This window comes from Scyliorhinus canicula, chromosome 13 (assembly GCF_902713615.1).
Source record: "Scyliorhinus canicula chromosome 13, sScyCan1.1, whole genome shotgun sequence".
Lineage (NCBI taxonomy): Eukaryota > Metazoa > Chordata > Chondrichthyes > Carcharhiniformes > Scyliorhinidae > Scyliorhinus > Scyliorhinus canicula.
This window is the reverse complement of record NC_052158.1, coordinates 17,968,108-17,988,328: the sequence shown is the minus strand read 5'-3', so window position 1 is coordinate 17,988,328 and position 20,221 is coordinate 17,968,108. Positions and strand designations below refer to the sequence as shown.

At 47.2% G+C, this 20,221-nt stretch overlaps 1 protein-coding gene across 1 annotated transcript; it reads right to left on the bottom strand.

Moving 5' to 3' along the window:
- Positions 1-250: 250 nt before the first annotated feature.
- Positions 251-9,609, bottom strand: LOC119976342 (zinc-binding protein A33-like). The gene is made up of 6 exons (XM_038816811.1): positions 9,120-9,609; positions 8,389-8,484; positions 7,529-7,762; positions 6,719-6,741; positions 6,516-6,634; positions 251-1,140 (listed from the first exon to the last, which is right to left on the bottom strand). The coding sequence occupies exons 1-6, from the start codon at positions 9,510-9,512 to the stop codon at positions 578-580; spliced, it is 1,428 nt and encodes a 475-aa protein (XP_038672739.1). The 5' UTR covers positions 9,513-9,609; the 3' UTR covers positions 251-577.
- Between the last annotated feature and the right edge of the window lie 10,612 nt (positions 9,610-20,221).

The following is a 20,221-nucleotide window of genomic DNA, read 5'->3' as shown; positions in this document are numbered from 1 at the left end:
ACCACCTGGAGGTTCCCTTCCAGTCACTCACCATCCTGACTTGGAAACACATCGGCCGTTCCTTCACTGTCGCTGGGTCCAAATCCTGGAACTCCCTCCCTAACAGCACAGTGGGTGTACCTACACCACTTTCTCAAAGGCAATTACGGATGGGTAACGAGGGCTCAGCCAGTGACACCCACATCCCATACAGGAGTGAAAAAACATTCTTTCTGCTCATTCACTGAATCAATAATCATCACACCAGGTGTCAGTCCCGTCTTCAAATAAAATATTTATTCAAGGGAGGAAACAAAATAAAGATTCAGAGCGAATTGTTCGAGAGCTGGGCACAGTTACCACAATTCAGGAGATTTTGCTTCATTCTATACCAGTCCAGTGTTTATGGGTCCCATTATATTGAGATCGGGACAGTGGGATGGGTGGAGAATCTGAGTTAAATTTACAGAATAAACAATACAGAAACACACTCACCCCCTGACAGTACACAGCAGAGAATCAGGACAACATGAGCTGTTCAGACAGGGAATCAGGCTTCTCACTAAAACTCCGACCTCCCAAAACGTGTCCCACTGCGTTACCCAGAGAGCAGTGTGAGTGGCTCAGAGTTATTACCAGACTTATTATTACAGGGATTAAAGATGGGGTAGAGTTTCTCGGTGAATGTGTCAGTGAAGGTGTACAGGTGAGACATGTCCTCAGCATCGTAAAATGATACCTGTCCTCCCTCATAATCCAGGTAAATTCCCAACTTCCGGGGTTTCACTTTTAGCTGCGAGATGACATCCAGGAATTTCAATGATTTGCCGCCAGAAAGCCAGGCGATGACCCAGAATCCATTCTCAGGTGACTCTGTGATATTTCCTTTCCTGTTGACAGACTCTCTGCAGACACCCACAATCCAGTAAGGTTTGTTTCCAAGACCCACCTCCCAGTAGTGTCTCCCTGATGTGAAACTCTGGGAGCTCAAAACGTACACATATTTATCAAATCTTCCCGGATGTTCTGGGAGATCTTGCTCCTCATTTCCGTACCTCACACTAGTCAGATCCTGGGAAATGATGAGTTTGTTGTGTGCTGTCTCTGGGTCCAGGGTGAGAGATGCTGGAACTGGAAGAGAACATGATTGGGAAGCTGTTACTGTGAGAAAAACAGAAGTGAATGACGAGACATGTGCAGACGGTGATGGGACATCACCACTTTCCTCAGCCCAGGAACTGTGGAAGCTCAGGGACAGAGTGTCTGAAGAAATTTCTCCCCATTCCCTCAGCCCCGTTCACTCAGCTCAGATCAGCATCAATTTACTGAGAATAAAGATCTCCCTCCAGTACAGGACCTTGGTTAAGACAAGTTGTAGGAAGTCAGTCACCGCCCTGAGCTCAATCTACTGGAATCTGACACTGGTTGTCCCCTGTTGATAATTTCAGCCCCCCCAGTGCTCACTGATCCTCATCAGCTTTGAACCCAGCAATGCCTCGAACTTAAAATTCTCACTGCCCACATCCTGGGCGCGTATTCACCCCCACCCGGGGGGCTAGGAGCGGCGCTCCTTTATTTTCAACTGCTGGGCCTTGAAGCTTGCGTTAAGGCGGCGCGCCGAGAATGACGCGTCGGCGGCGCCTATGTGATGTCAGACGCGCATGCGCAGTTGCCGTCTTCCCCTCAGCCGCCCCGCAAGACGTGGGGGCTTGATCTTGCGGGGCGGCGGAGGGGAAATATTGCGTCCCATTGAGACGCCAGCCCGACCATCGGTGGGCACCGATTGTGGGCCTGTCTCCTCCCGAGAACAGTTGTGGTGCTCAGTCCCCACCAGGCCCCCTACAAGCCCCAAACGGGCATCTTAAGGCGATTACACGACGGCAGTGACCAGGTGTGGTTACCGCCGCCGTGAAACGGTCGCGAACGGCCGGCCGCTCGGCCCATCCGGGTCGGAGAGTCGCCGGTCGCTGTGAAAAATGGCGAGCAGCGCTTTTTCCGAGCCGGGGGGGTGGGAGAATTGCGGGGGGCGCCGGGGGGGTGTGAAATTAGTCACCCGGCCCTCCCGCGATTCTCCCTCCCAGCGTGGGGAGCGGAGAATCGCGCCCCCTATCTCTGTCACCTCCTCCAGCCCTACCCCCCTCCGAGATCTCAGTCAGGATAAGGGGGTGGGCTCTCCTCCTCCAGCCCTAAACCCCCCTCCGAGATCTCAGTCAGGACAAGGGGGTAAGCTCTCCTCCTCCAGCCCTATACCCCCTCCGAGATCTCAGTCAGGAAAAGGGGGTGGGTTCTCCTCCTCCAGCCCTGCACCCCCCTCCGAGATCTCAGTCAGGACAAGGGGCTGAGCTCTCGCCCTCGAGTCCTACACACCGCTCCGAGATCTCAGTCAGGACAAGGGGGTGGGCTCTCCTCCTCCTCTTCAAACTCCAGCCACTGGATCATTGCCCTCCAGCTGAGAAGGTGTAAAGTCTCATCTGAAAGAGGCTCCTCCAACACTGCAGCACTTCATAGATCACAGATCATAGAATGTACAGTGCAGAATGAGGCCATTCGGCCCAATAAGTCTGTACCGGCCTAAAGGGCAACTTATCACGGCCAGTCCACCTCACCTGCACATCTTGGGACTGTGGGAGCAAACCGGAGCACCCGGAGGAAACCCACACAGACACGCGGAGAACGTGCAGAGTCGGCACAGACAGTGACCCAGCGGGGAATCGAACCTGGGACCATGGAGCTGAGAAGCAACTGTGCGAATCACTAGGCCACCGTGCTGCCACTTCCTCAGTACTGCGCTGGGATTGTCAGTCTGGACTTCCTGCTCCATATTCTGGAATGGGACAGAAATCTACAGCTTTCTGACTCAGTGATGAGATAACACGGACAACAGCTACATTCCCACTGGGAATTCCATTCCATCGCCTTCTGACCCAGACATATCTCAAACTTAAACGTATACACCGCATTCCCCCCAGTCAGTATCTCTGTAACTTCCACCAGCCCTACACCCCTCTCCGAGATCTCAGTCAGGACAAGGGGGTGGGCTCTCCTCCTCCAGCCCTACAGCACCCCTCCGAGATCTCAGCCAGGACAAGGGGGTGGGCTCTCCTCCTCCAGCCCTACACCCCCCTCCGAGATCTCAGCCAGGACAAGGGAGTGGGCTCTCCTCCTCCAGCCCTACACCCCCCTCCGAGATCTCAGTCAGGACAAGGGGGCTGTAGAGCTGGAAGGAGTGATCCCAGTGGAAAATTTACATCTAAATGACAGAGAAATAACTTCAATATCTCAATACACGGTTTTGCCCTTTAACCTCCTCGTATGTTCCCTAGTCTCTGGCAACAGGGGAACAGTCACCCTAACAGGCAGAAACATAGAAAATATACAGAATAACGAGGACAGTAGCAACATGGATATGAAACGGGGTGAATGACAGTTGTTGCTTGTTCAGACTGAAGATAGATATACATTGGTATTCAAAGGGTTCTGACTTTCCTGATGTAAATTAATGACCTAAACCTTGATGCACAGGATATCATTTCACAATTAGCGGTGACAGGACAAGGAGAGAGAGTGGTTAATAAAGAATGCAGCATCTTAGGCTTTATTAACACAGAATAGAGTGACAAAGTTATATCTGTATAAAACACTGGTTAACCCTCAACTCTGATCTGGGCAACACACTTTGAGGGCATTAGAGAGACTGCAGGAAATATTCACCACAATGGTTCCTGAGCTGTGGAACTTCAGTTACGGACACAGATTGGAGAAGCTGAGGTGGTTCCCCTGAGAGAAGAGAACCAGAGGACACAGAATTTAAATTGATTGACAAAAGAAGCCACATTAGCATGAGGGAAAACCTTTTCACACAGCGAATGTTTAGGATCACAGTTTTTATATGGAATTGAATCATTAACTGAAGAACTTAAATCTGCAGAGCTACACAGAAAAAGGTGAAGGAATGGCTCTGGGTGAGTTGATCTTGCAGTGAGCTAGCAGGAACACAATGGCCCGAACGGTCACCTGCTTTTTTTTAAATATTCTGGGATTCATAAGAAGAGGCAATTTCAGACCAACCTGTGAGATTCGGCTGAAAAAGAATTCTCCAGCCCAATCCCGGTTTCCAGTTTCTGCTTCGTAACTCTTTTGGTTACGGCACTTTCAATGCAGATCTGATTACTTTATAAATGTTATGAGGGTTTCTGCCTCTATCAACCTGTGACTCATAGATCCAGACCACATTGTGTGTGAAAATAATCCCTTTAATCCTCCTCCCTCTAACCCTGTATCTATTCTCCCTGGTCAGGGACCCCGAGGCAATGGGACTCGGGATTTCCTTTCCACTCTATCTGGACACTCCTAATTTTATATACCTCAATTAAATCTCCCCTCAGCCTTCTCAGATCCAATGAAAACAATCCCAATCTATCCAATCATAACGCAGAACTCAAATTCTCTGATCCATCCAACACCCTCATTAATCTGGGCTGGTTTAGCTCACTGGGCTAAATCGCTGGCCTTTAAAGCAAACCAAGCAGGCCAGCAGCACGGTTCGATTCCCGTACCAGCCTCCCCGGACAGGCGCCGGAGTGTGGCGACTAGGGGCTTTTCACAGTAACTTCATTGAAGCCTACTCGTGACAATAAGCGATTTTCTATTTCTATTTCTAATCTCCTCGGTAACCTCTCCAGCACACTGACCAGAAAGATACAAAGTGCTCTAGCTGTAGACTAATGTTTAATAAAGTTCCTACATTACCTCTCTGCTCTTATTTTCTATTCTGTGGTCAGTACAGGAAAATATCCGGTGTGTTAGCGTCACCACTTTATCCACCTATCCTGAATCTGTGGACATAAACTCAAATCTCCCTCTGTTCCTCCACGCCTCTCACTATCTTACCACTTATTGTCTATTCCCTTGTCATATCTTCCCCCTCCCAATACATTAACCTCACACTTCTCTGAACTGAATTCCATTCACAGCAAGGCAAAGTGCTGAGGGAGAGACAGAAGGTGATGTCTGCCTAAGTTGGGAGTTCCTATCCTTGGTCACAGAGGGGATATAATGTAGTCATGGTAACTGGTATACGGAGTGAGGGGAAGAGTATCCGTCTTGACAACGGGGCATGTGGGGACCAATCGGTGCTCTGTGCTGAGGTCTGGCAATGTCCCTCAGAAATGTCAAAATATCGTTAAACAAATGTTTTCTTATAACCTGGGGAAAGAAAAATGCCCAACAATATACAAAGAACAACACCTGGGGTCATCCAGTGTTAGGGAAAAGCAGGAGGGAAAAGGGAGGGACAAACTTAAAACAATCATGATCACCAGAGAAAAAGTATCTGGAAAAGCGATGGGATTAAAGACAACTCGTCCCCTGGACCTGATGTCCTGCATCCCAGGATGTTAAAGGAGGGGCTGGAGAGAAAGTGGATGCATTGGTGGTAATCTTTCCAAATTCCCGAGATTACTGATCAGTGATGGGGATACAACTATTTATGATCAATATTCCTGATTGGATGAAGAAACCGAATATGCTGTAGCCAAATTTACTGATGCCACAAAGTGAGGTTGGGAAGTTGTGAGGAGGATACAAAGTGTCTGCGGAGGGATATAGACCGGTTAAGTGAGTGGACAAAGATTTAGCAGATGGAGTATAATGTGGGAAAATGGGAGGTTGTCCACCTTGGCAGGAAGAATAGAAAAGCAGCAAATTATTTCAATAGAAAGAGACAGCAGAATGCTGCAGTACAGAGGGATCTGGGGGACCTTCTACATCAATCACTAAAAGTTAGTCTCCAGGGACAGCAAGGAATGAGGAAAACAAATGGAATGTTGGCCTTTATTGGAAAGGGATGGAGTGTAAAGTAGGGAAGACTTGCTCCAACTTTACAGGGGATTGGTGAGACTGCAGCTTGAGTACTGTGTTCAGATCTGATCTCCTTACATCAGGAGGGAGAGACTGTCATTGGACAGAGTTCAGAGAAGGTTCACTGGGCTGATTCCTGGGATGAAGGGATTGCCTTATGAGGAAAGGTTGAGCTGGTTGGGTCTGTACTCACTGGAGTTTAGAAGAATAAGAGGTGATCTTATTGAAACATAACATTCTGAGGGGATTCCTTCACCAGGGTAGATACTGGGAGGATGTTTGATCTCTGAGCCAATCGAGGTGTCGGTGACACAGCATCAAATGAAGGAGCCGTCTATTGAAGACAGAGATGAGGAGGAATTCCTTCTCGGAGAGGGATATTAGTCTTTGGAATTCTCTACCACAGAGAGCAGCAGAGGCTGGGTCATTGATTCATGATCGAGTTCGAGAGATTGTTGATTAACAGGGGGGTTAAGGGTCATCTGGGACAGGCAGGAAAGTGGAGTAAAGGCCCCAATCAGATCAGAGATGATCTTATCAAAAATCAGAGCAGGTTCACTGGGCTGGACCACTCCTGTTCTTATTCCTTCTGATCTTCTAATCATTTCATCAGTGTGTCAAACCTCATTAATCACGTGGATAACATCAGGGAGACAGTAATATACAGAGAATGATACCTGGTGAAATCACTGCTCTCATTTCCCTCCACACTTTGATATATTTGAATGGTTCACCAGCGATAGCCACAGGTAACTGAGTGGAGACAGTTCCAGGCTTGTGAAACTCCATCTGACTCCTGTAAAAACAGGTCTGGAAATCAGTGTGTGTTAGAGAGACAGCAGTGATCACATCACAAAACTGTTTCTTTATATCTGCTTACCTCATCAATAGGTCTTGAATATCCTGAGGGGAAAGGAACAGAATAGAAATGATCGAATCAGATTAAAGAGTTCTTGTTGTAAATCTCGAGTAGAAATTGAGAGACCAAGATTTCAGTTAGAAAATAACTTTTACTTTTTCCTTTCATTCCCTCTCGGAGCTCATCTTGTCCATCAGACCAACCTCCTGTCCCCTCCATCCTATTCCCAAAAACTACTAATCTCCCAACCTCCGCTCCTGGTCCCTATTTTAGCTGGGATTGGAAACTGTTTAATCTCTTCAGGTGTTGACTCTCTCTCATTTAAATCTACATCTTCACCCCTCTCCCCAAAAAACCCATCCTTACAAACTTTCCCTCCTCATTATTCTCGGTCTGTCTGCAGCCTTTGACACGGTCGATCACGCCATCCTCCTCCATCGCCTCTCCGCTGTTGTCCAGCTGGGTGTTCTACCCTCACCTGCTCCCATTCTTATCTCTCTAACCATAGCTCCATCACCCCTGCAATAATGCACTTTAACCCGTCCTCAGCAGATCTCAGTAGAACTCCATCTGCAGCAGTGTAAACATCTCCAGTTCCCAGCCCAGCTCTCTTGGAGACCAATCGTCAATCAGTGCCGTGGTTACACTGTGTATAGGAATCACACTGAGATTATCTTACCTCATTTCCCATTGGACCCTTACTGACAGCACAAAGAGACAATCATCCAACCAATCAGACTGAGGCCTAATCCAAACCCAGAGGTTAAAGGTCAGAGTGCCCGCCCTCCGTCTCTGGAATGTTTCACTGGACAAGACAAAGAGATTTTGTACCTTGAGGAACTCTGGGGCCTCTTGTACCTCCAGTCTCGATTTAAGATCTCTTATTGCTCCTTCAAGAGAAGACATTTCATCCATGGTTTTGGAGAAATTGTTCTCCATTTCCTCGAATATTTTATTGCTTTTTCTCTCCAACTCTGCTTTCATCAGCTCCTCCTTCTCAAACAGGAACTTGTGCATCTTTTCAAATTCACTGTTGATTTCATTTCTCAGTCTGTCAACTTCAGCCTGGAACAGATTGAATACAGAACGGAATAAACAATGTTTATAAACCCAGTGTCCCTGGTCTCTGTCCACTGGGATATAGGGATAAAAATTTATATCCAGGACGAATAACAAATAATAACAGCTCACTGCCGGCTGAACAGTTTGATGGAATATTGGGTATGTGGGACTGAGTTACAAACAATCATTGTAAAGTGATTCCAGTGGTTAATTATGAAATAATAGACATCAAGGGCTGAGTCACTGTGCAATCTGTTTGTGGAATTCAGATGGTTGACATATAGAATAATGGATACCTGGGAGTGAGTATCAGACTGGAATCTAATCGAAGAGTTCAGATGGTTTATATATAGAATAATGGATACCTGGGAGTGAGTTACAGACAAAATGTATTTAATCAATTGATGGGATTGACTGGAGGGAGAAATTAAGACATTTACACATTGTTATAATAATCTGCAATTTACAGACGCTCCCTTATATTGCAGTTCAGGGAGCAGCCCACAGTGTACTTTGGAGCAGCAGCATTTTATTCAGTAAAACTCTCTCTCTGACCGTGTGATAAGCTCACTCACTCTGAATAACAAACACAGGGAAGTTTACACAAAGCCTAAAGGACATTCTCCTACCTTCATGTGGAAAATCCCATCCTCTCGTTCTCTTTTACTGTGAAGACTGAGGTCCATTTGCTTCTGCACAGTTTCCAATGATGTTTCTAACTTGTTCTGAGACAGAAAGGACACAAATGGGTTTGTCAAAGGAAACAATCATTGTCACCTTCTGGAGGGGTTTGCTGTTATTAAAGAGTTAGACCAGTGAGGTAGAGAAGGAGATATTCTCAGCATTGATTACACTCAATAAACAAAGTAGAAACTGTGGGTTAATTCTGTTTATTGCAATTATCCTCCTCCAGGTTAATTCCCCTCCTCAATCAATCCTCTACATGCTCCAACCCTCTCCTCTTTCAACATCCCTCTCCCCTTCCCTACCCCTGTCTCTCCCGCTCTCTCTTCTCCTCCCCTCATTCTACAAACACTCCCTCTCTCTGTGACTTACACCCTGTCCCTCTTCCCCATCTACCTGTGTCAGTAGCAGTGATCCAGTACCTTGTATATCTGGGCTGCCTCCTTTATTGGGATCACACTGTGCGTCTTATGAGCTCTGGACATCCCACACAACAGACAGGTCGCTTTGTGTTCATCTTTAAAGATGTCTCCACCATCACCCCTCTGGCACTCTCCCCCTCCCTGTCCCTACCCCACTCCCTCTTGCCTCCCCTCTCCCTCCCCACACTGTACAACCCTCCCTCCATTCCTCACCTCTTCCCTGTCTCCCTTCGCCAGCAGCAGAAATCCAATACCTTGTATATGTGAACAGCCTCTTTGATATGTAAATCTTTGTGAGTTTGATGTTCTGAACTCCAGCAGTCCACACAGATCGCTCTCTGCTCCACTTCACAGAAGAGTTTCAGCTTCTCCTCGTGTTCCTGACAGTAAAACTCCTCCTGTGGCTGTGTCACCTTCACCTCTCTGAACTTCTCCACGATGTTAATGAGGGTCCGAGCGGGCCTGACGTTCCTCTGGGTGAACACCTGTCGACACTGGGGGCAGGAAACATCTCCCGGGACCTTCTGCCAACTCTGGGAGATGCAGGAGCTGCAGAAATGATGTCCACATTCCAGAGACACCGGGTGGGTGAATATCTCCAGGCAGATGGGACAGGTTAGTTCCTGTGTGAGATCTGGAGATGCCATCTCAGTGCCCAGAGTCTCTCTCTCCTTCCCTGTTCCCGCTCTTTCACTGTCAATTCCTGCTCAACGCTCCACTTCCTGGATTTCACTTCACGTGATCAGTGACACGCTCAGTGTCAGGAACTTTGGAATTAAATCAAACTGACCCCTTTATTGTGTCTGGAGGCTTTTTCACTTTTATAAAGTCAGATTTATAACATTATTTCTATTCTCTCTCTACAAACCCACCCCTTGAAAAATCTCTCTCCCCTTTCCCCACCTCCCTCAACCCCCCGTGTGAGGAACTCAGCAATGGCTTTCTTAGTTACAATCCAGACCATCCTTACAGCTGTTTCTGTTACTAACCTCCTGCCCCCCAACCCACTGACCAAACATCCCCCCTTCACCCCCACATCTTTCTCTAGTTTCTCTCCTCTCCCTCCCCCCCCCCCCCCCCCCCAAGTCCTTTCCAAATCCATCTCATCCCTGAGCCCCTCCTTATCCTCTCTCCATCCTGTCACCATCTGACCCTCATTCTGACAAAAAACATCTTTTTGAACATGTCCACCCCCATTTCCAACCTCCCCCTTCTCCAAATTCCTGGAGAGTCTCTCTCCCTCCTAAATCCGGGCCCATCTTTCCCCCCTCAATCCTGCCGGAACCTCTCTGATCAGCTTCTGGACAGGAAGATGGAAAGTTGGTGCAGAGTTTCTGTAACTGGAGTGAACAGGGACAATGGTGTGTTGGAGCTGCTCATTTCTCAGATGCTGCACATTCTCTGCCTTTGGGGAGAAGAACAGATTCAGTCTCAAATATTGTTGTCTGATTGACGCTGCTGTCGAGTCCCTTTGGATGTTTTACTGCATTGAAGGCGCTATATAAATGTAATTTGTTGTTGCCTCTGACTGAATTAAAGTGTTTGTGCTGTGATGTGGTGAAAATCAACCACTTCGGGAGTCAGACTTGCTGTGTTCAATCAGTGCAGTTTATTGTTACACAAAGCTTCGGGAGAAAGCGTACGTACCCCGCGGTTCGGTAGCCAACTTTTCACATGGTTTGAATGGCCGTCATTCATTTTATACTTTGGGTTCACAATGAGCCCAGATATAAAACAATTATCACCTTGTTATCTTTAAACATTTTATACACTGTACATCGCTATTTGTAAGTGTTTTGCCATTTACACATGGTTATAGTTAAAGAGGATTTACAATGAGCCCAGATACAAAACAATTATCACCTTGTTATCTTTAAACATTTTATCCATTGTACATCGCTATTTGTAAGTGTTTTGCCATTTACACATGGTTATAGTTAAAGAGGATTTACAATGAGCCCAGATACAAAACAATTATCACCTTGTTATCTTTAAACATTTTATAGATTGTACATCGCTATTTGTAAGCGTTTTGCCATTTACATATAGTTATAGTTAAAGAGATTTTACAGGTTACAGGTAGCAGCAAGAAAGCAGTATCGATTGTCCCTTTGTTTTAGGAAATGGCCCAAGATATTCGTATTAGCATATCATTGTGTACACCTTGGCTGAAGTCAGCTTTATTCAAGTCGTGTCCTGCATTTATGTATTTCTTAATCTTCCTGTATGGCTCCCTTTGTTGAGCCATAATCCCAATCCCCAATCCCCCCCTCCTGGTAGCTAATGTATTCTTAAGTGTTCTATTCATACGTTCCACCATCCCTGAACTCTGTGGATGATAGGGGATATGGAATTTTTGTTTTATCCCCATCAGCTTACATACTGTTTTTATCACTTTCCCAGTGAAGTGTGTCCCCTGGTCCGAATCAATTTGTTGGGGTACTCCCCATCTAGGGATTACTTCCTCTGCCAATATTCTGGCTACCGTGGTAGCAGTACAACGTCTGGTAGGGAATGCTTCTACCCACTGGGTGAATTGGTCTATGATGACCAGACAATACGTTTTTCCATGGGATTGTGGTAGTGGCCCTGTGAAATCCATTTGCAGGTGTTCCCAGGGACCCTTGGGTCTGGGCTGGTGTCCCATTTTAATTTTTATGGGTTTACCAGGGTTGTGTTGCGCACATATCACGCATCGGTGACAGTGTCTGGCTATGTCTCTTCCCATCGCTTTCCACCACCATTCTCTACCTAAGCTGGTTATCATGGCCTCTCTACCCACATGCGAGAGCCCATGGTGTAATTCCAATAGGGCATTCCGGTGCTATCACCTTATCCTCTCGTCTCCAAACATTATCAGCCCCTTTGGCTGCACCCTGCGCTTCCCATCTCTCTCTCTCCTCACTTGGGGTGTTCTCCTGTAATTCCCTAATATCTGTATCTTCTTCTACTGGTTCTGTAGCTGCTATTGGTAGCTCGCCAATTGGTTTTTGTTCTAGAGCCAGTTGTGCTGCTGCATCAGCCGCTTGGTTTCCTTTGAAATTCAACCAATCCGGGTTGTCTCTTCCTGGCTCCTTCTGGTGCGCTTTAATTTTGATTACGGTGGCTTCTCGGGGTTTCTCACTGGCTGTTAAGTAGCGCCTTAATTCTTTGCTGATGTTTGATAGGGGTTCCGCCCGTGGTTATGAACCCTCTCCTTCCCCATGTTGTCATGTAATCATGTCTAATTCCAAATGCATATCGGCTATCCGTGTATATGTTCACGGTTGTTCCCTCAGATAACTCTAGTGCCTGTGTGAGCGCCACTAGTTCAGCTACTTGCGCAGATTGACCTCCGTCAATCCTTCCTGACCTTATGGTTTCTAACTTATCATTCACTACTGCCCACTCTGTCTGGGGTGATCCTTCCACATATTTTCGTGACCCATCTACAAAGAGGGTCTCCTCAGCTGTTGTTAATGGTGTGTCTTTTATTCTACCTTCGCCTTCATCTCTGCCTACATCTCCACAGGTGTGTGGCTCTCCTGTATCTAAAATCCCTTCTGCTGGATTCTCCCCTATATCTCTTACTATTACTACGGACTTGCTTGGGGGTAGGAGGACAGCTTCCCACTTGGCCCTCCTTATGTTCGAGACTGGCCTCACTTTCCCCGTATTTAACGTTTCCACCAAGGTGTGCTTGGTCTGGAGGATTGTGTTCCCTGCCATCACTACTGCTTCGCTAATTCTTACGGCCCAGGCGGCACAATCTAAAGCGGCTATGCATAGAACATAGAACGATACAGCGCAGTACAGGCCCTTCGGCCCTCGATGTTGCACCGACATGGAAAGTAAAAAAAACCCAAAAAAAAACTAAAGGCCATCTAACCTACACTATGCCATTATCATCCATATGCTTATCCAATAAACTTTTAAATGCCTTCAATGAAGGCGAGTTCACTACTGTTGCAGGTAGGGCATTCCACGGCCTCACCACTCTTTGCGTAAAAAACCCACCTCTGACGTCTGTCCTATATCTATTACCCCTCAATTTAAGGCTATGTCCCCTCGTGCTAGCCACCTCCATCCACGGGAGAAGGCTCTCGCTGTCCACCCTATCTAACCCTCTGATCATTTTGTATGCCTCTATTAAGTCACCTCTTAACCTTCTTCTCTCTAACGAAAACAACATCAAGTCCATCAGCCTTTCCTCATAAGATTTTCCCTCCATACCAGGCAACATCCTGGTAAATCTCCTCTGCACCCGTTCCAAAGCTTCCACGTCCTTCCTATAATGAGGCGACCAGAACTGTACACAATGCTCCAAATGCAGCCGTACCAGAGTTTTGTACAACTGCAACATGACCTCATGGCTCCGGAACTCAATCCCTCTACCAATAAAGGCCAACACACCATAGGCCTTCTTCACAACCCTATCAACCTGGGTGGCAACTTTCAGGGATCTATGTACATGGACACCGAGATCCCTCTGCTCATCCACACTACCAAGAATTTTACCATTAGCCAAATATTCCGCATTCCTGTTATTCTTTCCAAAGTGAATCACCTCACACTTCTCCACGTTAAACTCCATTTGCCACCTCTCAGCCCAGCTCTGCAGCTTATCTATGTCCCTCTGTAACCTGCAACATCCTTCCGCACTGTCTACAACTCCACCGACTTTAGTGTCGTCTGCAAATTTACTCACCCATCCTTCTGCGCCCTCCTCTAGGTCATTTATAAAATTGACAAACAGCAACGGCCCCAGAACAGATCCTTGTGGTACGCCACTCGTAACTGAACTCCATTCTGAACATTTCCCATCAACCACCACTCTCTGTCTTCTTTCAACTAGCCAATTTCTGATCCACATCTCTAAATCTCCTCAATCCCCAGCCTCCGTATTTTCTGCAATAGCCGACCATGGGGAACCTTATCAAACGCTTTACTGAAATCCATATACACCACATCAACTTGGCAACCCGGTGACTGTCGGTCCCTCTGCAGTCGGATAGTACCCTATGGGTCTCCTCTTGTCGCCATGGTCCTGTGTCACTACTGCGGAATAGAATCCTCCCTCATTGCTACAATGGCCTACCCAGATTGTGTCTAATTCGTCCCAGAATTTGGTGTTTGCATTTCTAGGTTGTAATTTTCCCAGGGAAGCCATTACCTGCAGCCTCTCACCTGGGGTAAAGGGTTTATAATTTGCTTTTGGCTGCGCATCTGTTCCCCCTCGTGTTACTGGCACTAAATTGTATTCTAACGCACCCCACCCTGCCGGAGGGGCGGTTAGCCCCTGCTGTGTGGGCTCGTAAGGGGGTAGGGGATCAGTTTCCCCCCTCCCTTGTTGTTCTCTCAACACGTGATTGTGTTTCTCCAGTTCCCTTACTATAATTCCCTGATCTTCTCTTTGTCTTCCTTCCACTTTTCAGTAGAGGTGCCTACTTGTTCAATTAGTCCTGCTAAGTGATGTACTAACATTATCCCTATCTTTTAGTCTTGTTTCTCTTCTCTTTGTCTATCCAACCCCTCTGTTGTTCTAAGGTCTGGGAAGTGTCCCAGCCGTCCTGCTTCATCTTTTTTATCAACGCTTGTCTGTCTGTCATATATGTCTCGATAAGAGAACCTGCAGATCCCCTTTTTATATCATTGCCCGCCATCTCGCAGACTTCAATACCCCCCCCCCCCCCCCCCCCCCCCCCCCCCCCGGTTACTATGAGTAAAGTGTGCTCTCTACTGAAGGGACTTCACTACCCCCCAGCCACTATTACTATTCCAGCACCGCGTTATTGCTACCGTCTTCTCAGGGTTTGACTTATACTCACGGTGTCCACTATTACCACCTCGGCAACGTGCTTCTCCACCGGAGTTCGGCACTAGGTCAGAGTTGATCAGCTCCTTTTCCGCTCCGCTAATAAGATATTTGACAGCCCAGTACCCAACCTATGCTCTATTTTCATACAAGAACTCTGCGTTTGTTCGCCACTACAGAGTTCAGGGTTAGCCGATTTCTGCCACTTGTGCTTCACAATCCTTAGTGCCTTTGGTGCCTCAATACCCACTTCAAATCCTGACCTTGGCGTGGGACATTCCTCCTCTTGACAGCCAGTCTAAGGCTGGGCATTTTGGGCAGCACAACCTTGTCTGTTTGTTGATCAGCACAAGCCACAAATCCTGAATACTATCAGCAGTTAGTACCAAACTTTATCTATTATCATGTCACTATATAGGCAAGACTGATATCACTATGCTGATCACTATAGGTACCTTAGTTTAAACTGCACCTTTTGACCTGTCTGACTCCTGCAGATTCGAAATTATCTTTAACCTGACTTTTCGATCGAGGCCTTCGATCGGAACTTACCAGAAGTAAGATCCTGCCGACTACGCCAATATGTTGTGGGGAAATCAACCACTTCGGGAGTCAGACTTGCTGTGTTCAATCAGTGCAGTTTATTGTTACACAAAGCTTCGGGAGAAAGCGTCCGTACCCCGCGGTACGGTAGCCAACTTTTCACATGGTTTGAATGGCCGTCATTCATTTTATACTTTGGGTTCACAATGAGCCCAGATACAAAACAATTATCACCTTGTTATCTTTAAACATTTTATACATTGTACATCGCTATTTGTAAGCGTTTTGCCATTTCCACATGGTTATAGTTAAAGAGATTTTACAGGCTACAGGTAGCAGCAGGAAAGCAGTATCGATTGTCCCTTTGTTTTAGGAAATGGCCCAAGATATTTGTATTAGCATATCATTGTGTACACCTTGGCTGAAGTCAGCTTTATTCAAGTGGTGTCCTGCATTTATGTATTTTTAAATCTTCCTGTCTGGCTCCCTTTGTCCTGGATCTGTTCCTATCTGTCCCACTGGCATCCCGCTGGGCTCCAGGTATCAGTTATGTCTGCTTTATTCTATGTGTCGCCATCTTGTGTGTCAGGCAGCCATCTTGTGTGCCAAGTACCCTTCTGCCCATTTCCCACTTCAGCTGGAAACTGTCCTGAGGGGAGTCTCCAGTCCCAGTCAGAGACCCTCACACACACAGACCCTCCCACACAGAGACAGACAGACCCTGACACAGACACACACATACACCACCCCCCTACCTGGGGAGTGCTTCAATTTACTGGAGAGTGATGAAGGGACAGGCTCTGTCAGCCACCAGATCACATTTAGACATCAGGAGCTGGGACATTGACTGCCCAATAACATCTTTAAATTCTTGTTCAGTTCCTGCTCCATCCGCTTGTTAATCTTCTGTTAGTTTGAACAAATCGTGAAGCTGATTCTGCTATTGCCTCACCCACAGTTTGTGATCATCTCACAAGACATGTTACTGAGACAGTGATGCTCATTAATAGGATATTCGACTGGGGTGGCAGCACTCAATGGGAGACAGTGAATCAGCCTCTTGTTGAACACTCTGGACAATATCCCTTTCCATTGACTCCCACTGGGAGTCACTGTGAGTGTAAATGCTGCCATCGAGCCCAGACTTTAAAATGTTGCTTCACCTGAAACAAGGGCCTCGTATCCATCCCCAAACCCAGTCAGAGTGAGTCCAGCACTGAACTGGTGGCAAGGACCCACTCCCTCTATTTTACCCCAGTCCCCTGCCCTGTTCCCAGTGAACGGCAGTGACCTCCTCATTCTAATCCCGCTCTGGGTAAAGATGTTTCTCCTGAATTCCCTATTGGATTCCTCAGTGACTCCCATATCTGAGGGGATTCTGATCCCCAAACGGTGGGGATCGTCGGTGGCCACGTTTGAGGAATTGTTCATCACGAGGGGGGTGGAATGTGTAAAATGGAAACATTTGTACAGATTGTAACATTGTGTGCTGGGGGAATGTTCCCCAGGTTGCTTGTTTTTCCATTATTGAATTTATTTGGAATAAAATACATTAAAATAAACGTTCTCTGCTTCATGGATACACAAATCCTTCCGTCTCCCAATATTTACAAGTCTCTCGGGTACGATTCTCCGCAAATCCGGCATGCCATGAAGTTTCACATCAGCCTCGGCGCTCCGTCCCGGGACCCGATTCTCCCCCCCGGGCGGGGCTAGTATCGGGGCTGGGGGAATCACGGCGATGCAGAGTTAGCGAACGTCGCTAACTCCGCCTGGCAAGAGTCACGGCGGCTGACGCGCACGATGACGTCAGCCGCACATGCGCAGGTTGGACGGCTCCAACCCGCGCATGCGCGGATGACGTCATCACGCAGACGCGTCAAACCCGCGCATGCGCGGGTCGTCATGCCCCTCAGCCACCCCGCGGACAGATCCTGCGGCGCGGGGGAAGAACAAATAGTGCGCGGGCATCGGACCCGCTGTTCGCAGTAAAAAACGGCGAGCAGCAATTCGTGTTGGGGCGCGGCAGGAAGGGGGGGGGGGGGGAGAATAGCGGAAGGCCTTGAAAATTGTCGGGAAGGCCCTCCCACTATTCTCCGACCCATCGTGGGCAGCGGAGAATCGCGCCCCTCATCTTTTTAAAATATCCTGAGATCCTCATGTCAAAGTGGATAATTTTACAAAAGGTGTTGGGTATTAGGTCCCTCAATGCTGATCCACAATTCAGTTAGCTCACAGCTGGTCTGTATCTGAACCACATTACTCACCTTGGTTTTATCACCTTTGTGTGAAGAAGCGCTTCCCGAAATCCCCCCCTTGATCTCTCTCATCCTGCCCACACTTTCCCCATGTTGGCTGGAAGGGCTTTACATGGAGCAGCGACGCCATCTGCTGGCAGTGCTGTGAATGACTGTCAGCTGTCAGCTGCCTTTCAGTTGACCAGATTGAGTGAGGCCATAAATATAATAATAATAATGTTTCTTATTGTCACAAGTAGGCTTACATTAACACTGCAATGAAGTTACTGTGAAAAGCCCCGGGTCGCCACATTCCGGTGCCTGTTCGGGTATACAGAGGGAGAATTCAGGATGTCCAGATTACCTAACAGCACCCGGAGGAAACCCACGCAGACACGGGGAGATCATGCAGACTCCACACAGACAGTGGCCCAAGCCGGGAATTGAACTTGGGACTCTGGAACTGTGTGGCAACAGTGCTAACCACTGTGATGCCGTGCTGTCCACTATTCTATATATAAACCATCTGAACCCCTCGATTAGATTCCAGTCTGTAACTCACTCCCAGGTATCCATTATTCTATATATAAACCATCTGAACCCCTCGATTAGATTCCAGTCTGTAACTCACTCCCAGGTATCCATTATTCTATATATAAACCATCTGAACCCCTCGATTAGTTTCCAGTCTGTAACTCACTCCCAGGTATCCATTATTCTATATATAAACCATCTCAACCCCTCGATTAGATTCCAGTCTGTAACTCATTAACGCACAAGAGGTCAAATGCACCCCGCCCAGTGCCTCATTCCCCACTCCCCTATCTCCCCTCGAACTCCCCCTCTCATTTCTCCTTAATCCTCACCATGTGCATTCTCCCTGCTCTCCCAATATGTCCCCAATCCTACCCTCCTCCTCCATGTCCGGAAGCAGCAGCCGTTCCAATAGGGCGACTTCGGCAGCCTGGGGAACCCTTTCCACACCTTCCGTGCAAAGACCCTCACTTGGAAATACCTAAAATCACTCCCCCCTCGGGAGCTCTCACCTCTCCCGCAGCTCTTCCAGACTGGCGAACCTCTCCTCCAAATATAAATCCATGGCCCTCATCAAACCCACCTCTCTCCACCTCCTGTATATGCCATCCGTCTCCCCCGGTTTGAATCCGTGGTTCACACACAACAGTATTAGCACCGACATCCCCTCCATCCTAAAGTGTCTCCTCAGCTGGTTCCACACCCTAACCGTGGACTGTACACCCGGGCTCTCCGTATATCCCCTCGGTGACAACGGTAGTGCCACCGTTACCATGGCCCTGAAGCTGGGCCCCCTACAGGACTCCTCCTCCATCCTAACCCATTCCGGCCTCTCTCCCTCCCACTATCACCTCACTTTCTCCACATTCACCACCCAATAATAGTACAGCAGGTTCGGTAACGCCAAGTCCCCTTTCTCTCCCTGCCTCTGTATCAGGGCCCACTTCACCCTTGGCACCTTCCCCGCCCAAATAAACTCCCAAATTACATTGACCAAACTCTGGAACAAGGCCTTCGGAATAAAAATCGGAAGCATCTGAAATCCAAATAAAAACCTTGGCAAGACATTCACCTTAACCACTTGGACCTTTCCCTCCAGCATCAGGCGCTGTGTATCCCACACCCTAAAGTCCTCCTTTATCTCCTCCACCAACTTTGTTAAGTTCCACTTATGCAGTGTTGCCCACTCCCCTGTCACCTGGACCCCCAGATACCTAAACCTATCCCCACCTACCCTAAATGGCAACACCCCGAAATAAACTGAAGCAGAGAAAGGTAACAAGCAGATACAGTGAACAATTAGGGAGGGAAATGGTATCTTAGCCTTTATTACAATGGGGTTGAAGTATAAGAGAATAAGTCTTGCTGCAATGTAACAGGGATTGAGTGTGGACACAGCTGGAGGACTGTGGACAGTTTTAGTCTCCGTACCTGAGGAAACATATACTTACCGTATATACTCGCGTAACATGCAACCTTTGAAGACCTAAATTTTGACCTGAATTTGGGGGGTCGCATGATATGTGAGATACAAAATTTTGGGTGTGAAGTACTGGTCAAGATTAGGCTGTTAGGCTGTTAGGCTGTTCAGCAGACTGTATCCATTAACGGAAAGTCAAATGGACATTATTATGGACATAATGAAATATAAAACAGGGATACATATGTAGGTTAATTAACAAACTTTAATAAAACTTTATTTAAAAAACTATTAAAACAAACTTTTGCAGGTTAACTAAAATCCGTCAAATTCGCTTTCATTGCTATCAGTGTCATCATCAAATAAAGCTTGGAATTCTTCTTCATCGAGGCAGTCGTCATACTGATCACCTTCCAGGTCTTCAATATCTTCATCCTCTTCTCCTGTGTCTTCGAATATAGCATCATCTTCACTTCCATCCAAAGCATTTGCTATTCCACATTTTTTAAATGCTTTAACAATCAAATCTGACTCTATCTCTGCCCATGCTTCTTTTACCCACAAACACAGTAGAGGCAAATCCAGAGCCTTCATATTCCCTCCCTTCGTAAATGATTTCTCTCCTTCCATCATCCAGTCATTCCATTTCTTTCTTATATTGTCTTTAAATGGCTTATTAATGGATACGTCAAGTGGCTGAACGACGCTAGTCAAGCCAGCTGGAACGATTGCTATATCGGTGTTTGATTCGCGAGCAGCTTTCACAACAGAATCCATGCGATGTGACCTAAACATATCCCACACAAGTAAACTTTTTGGGCGTCGTAA

Coding starts and splice junctions, on each gene's coding strand:
- LOC119976342 (XM_038816811.1), bottom strand. CDS start 9,512: ATGGCATCTCCAGATCTCACACAGGAACTAACCTGTCCCATCTGCCTG. Junction 7,763..8,388: donor ATGGGATTTTCCACATGAAG/GTAGGAGAATGT, acceptor AATCTGTTCCAG/GCTGAAGTTGACAGACTGAG. Junction 6,742..7,528: donor AGGCCCCAGAGTTCCTCAAG/GTACAAAATCTC, acceptor CTTTCCCCTCAG/GATATTCAAGACCTATTGAT.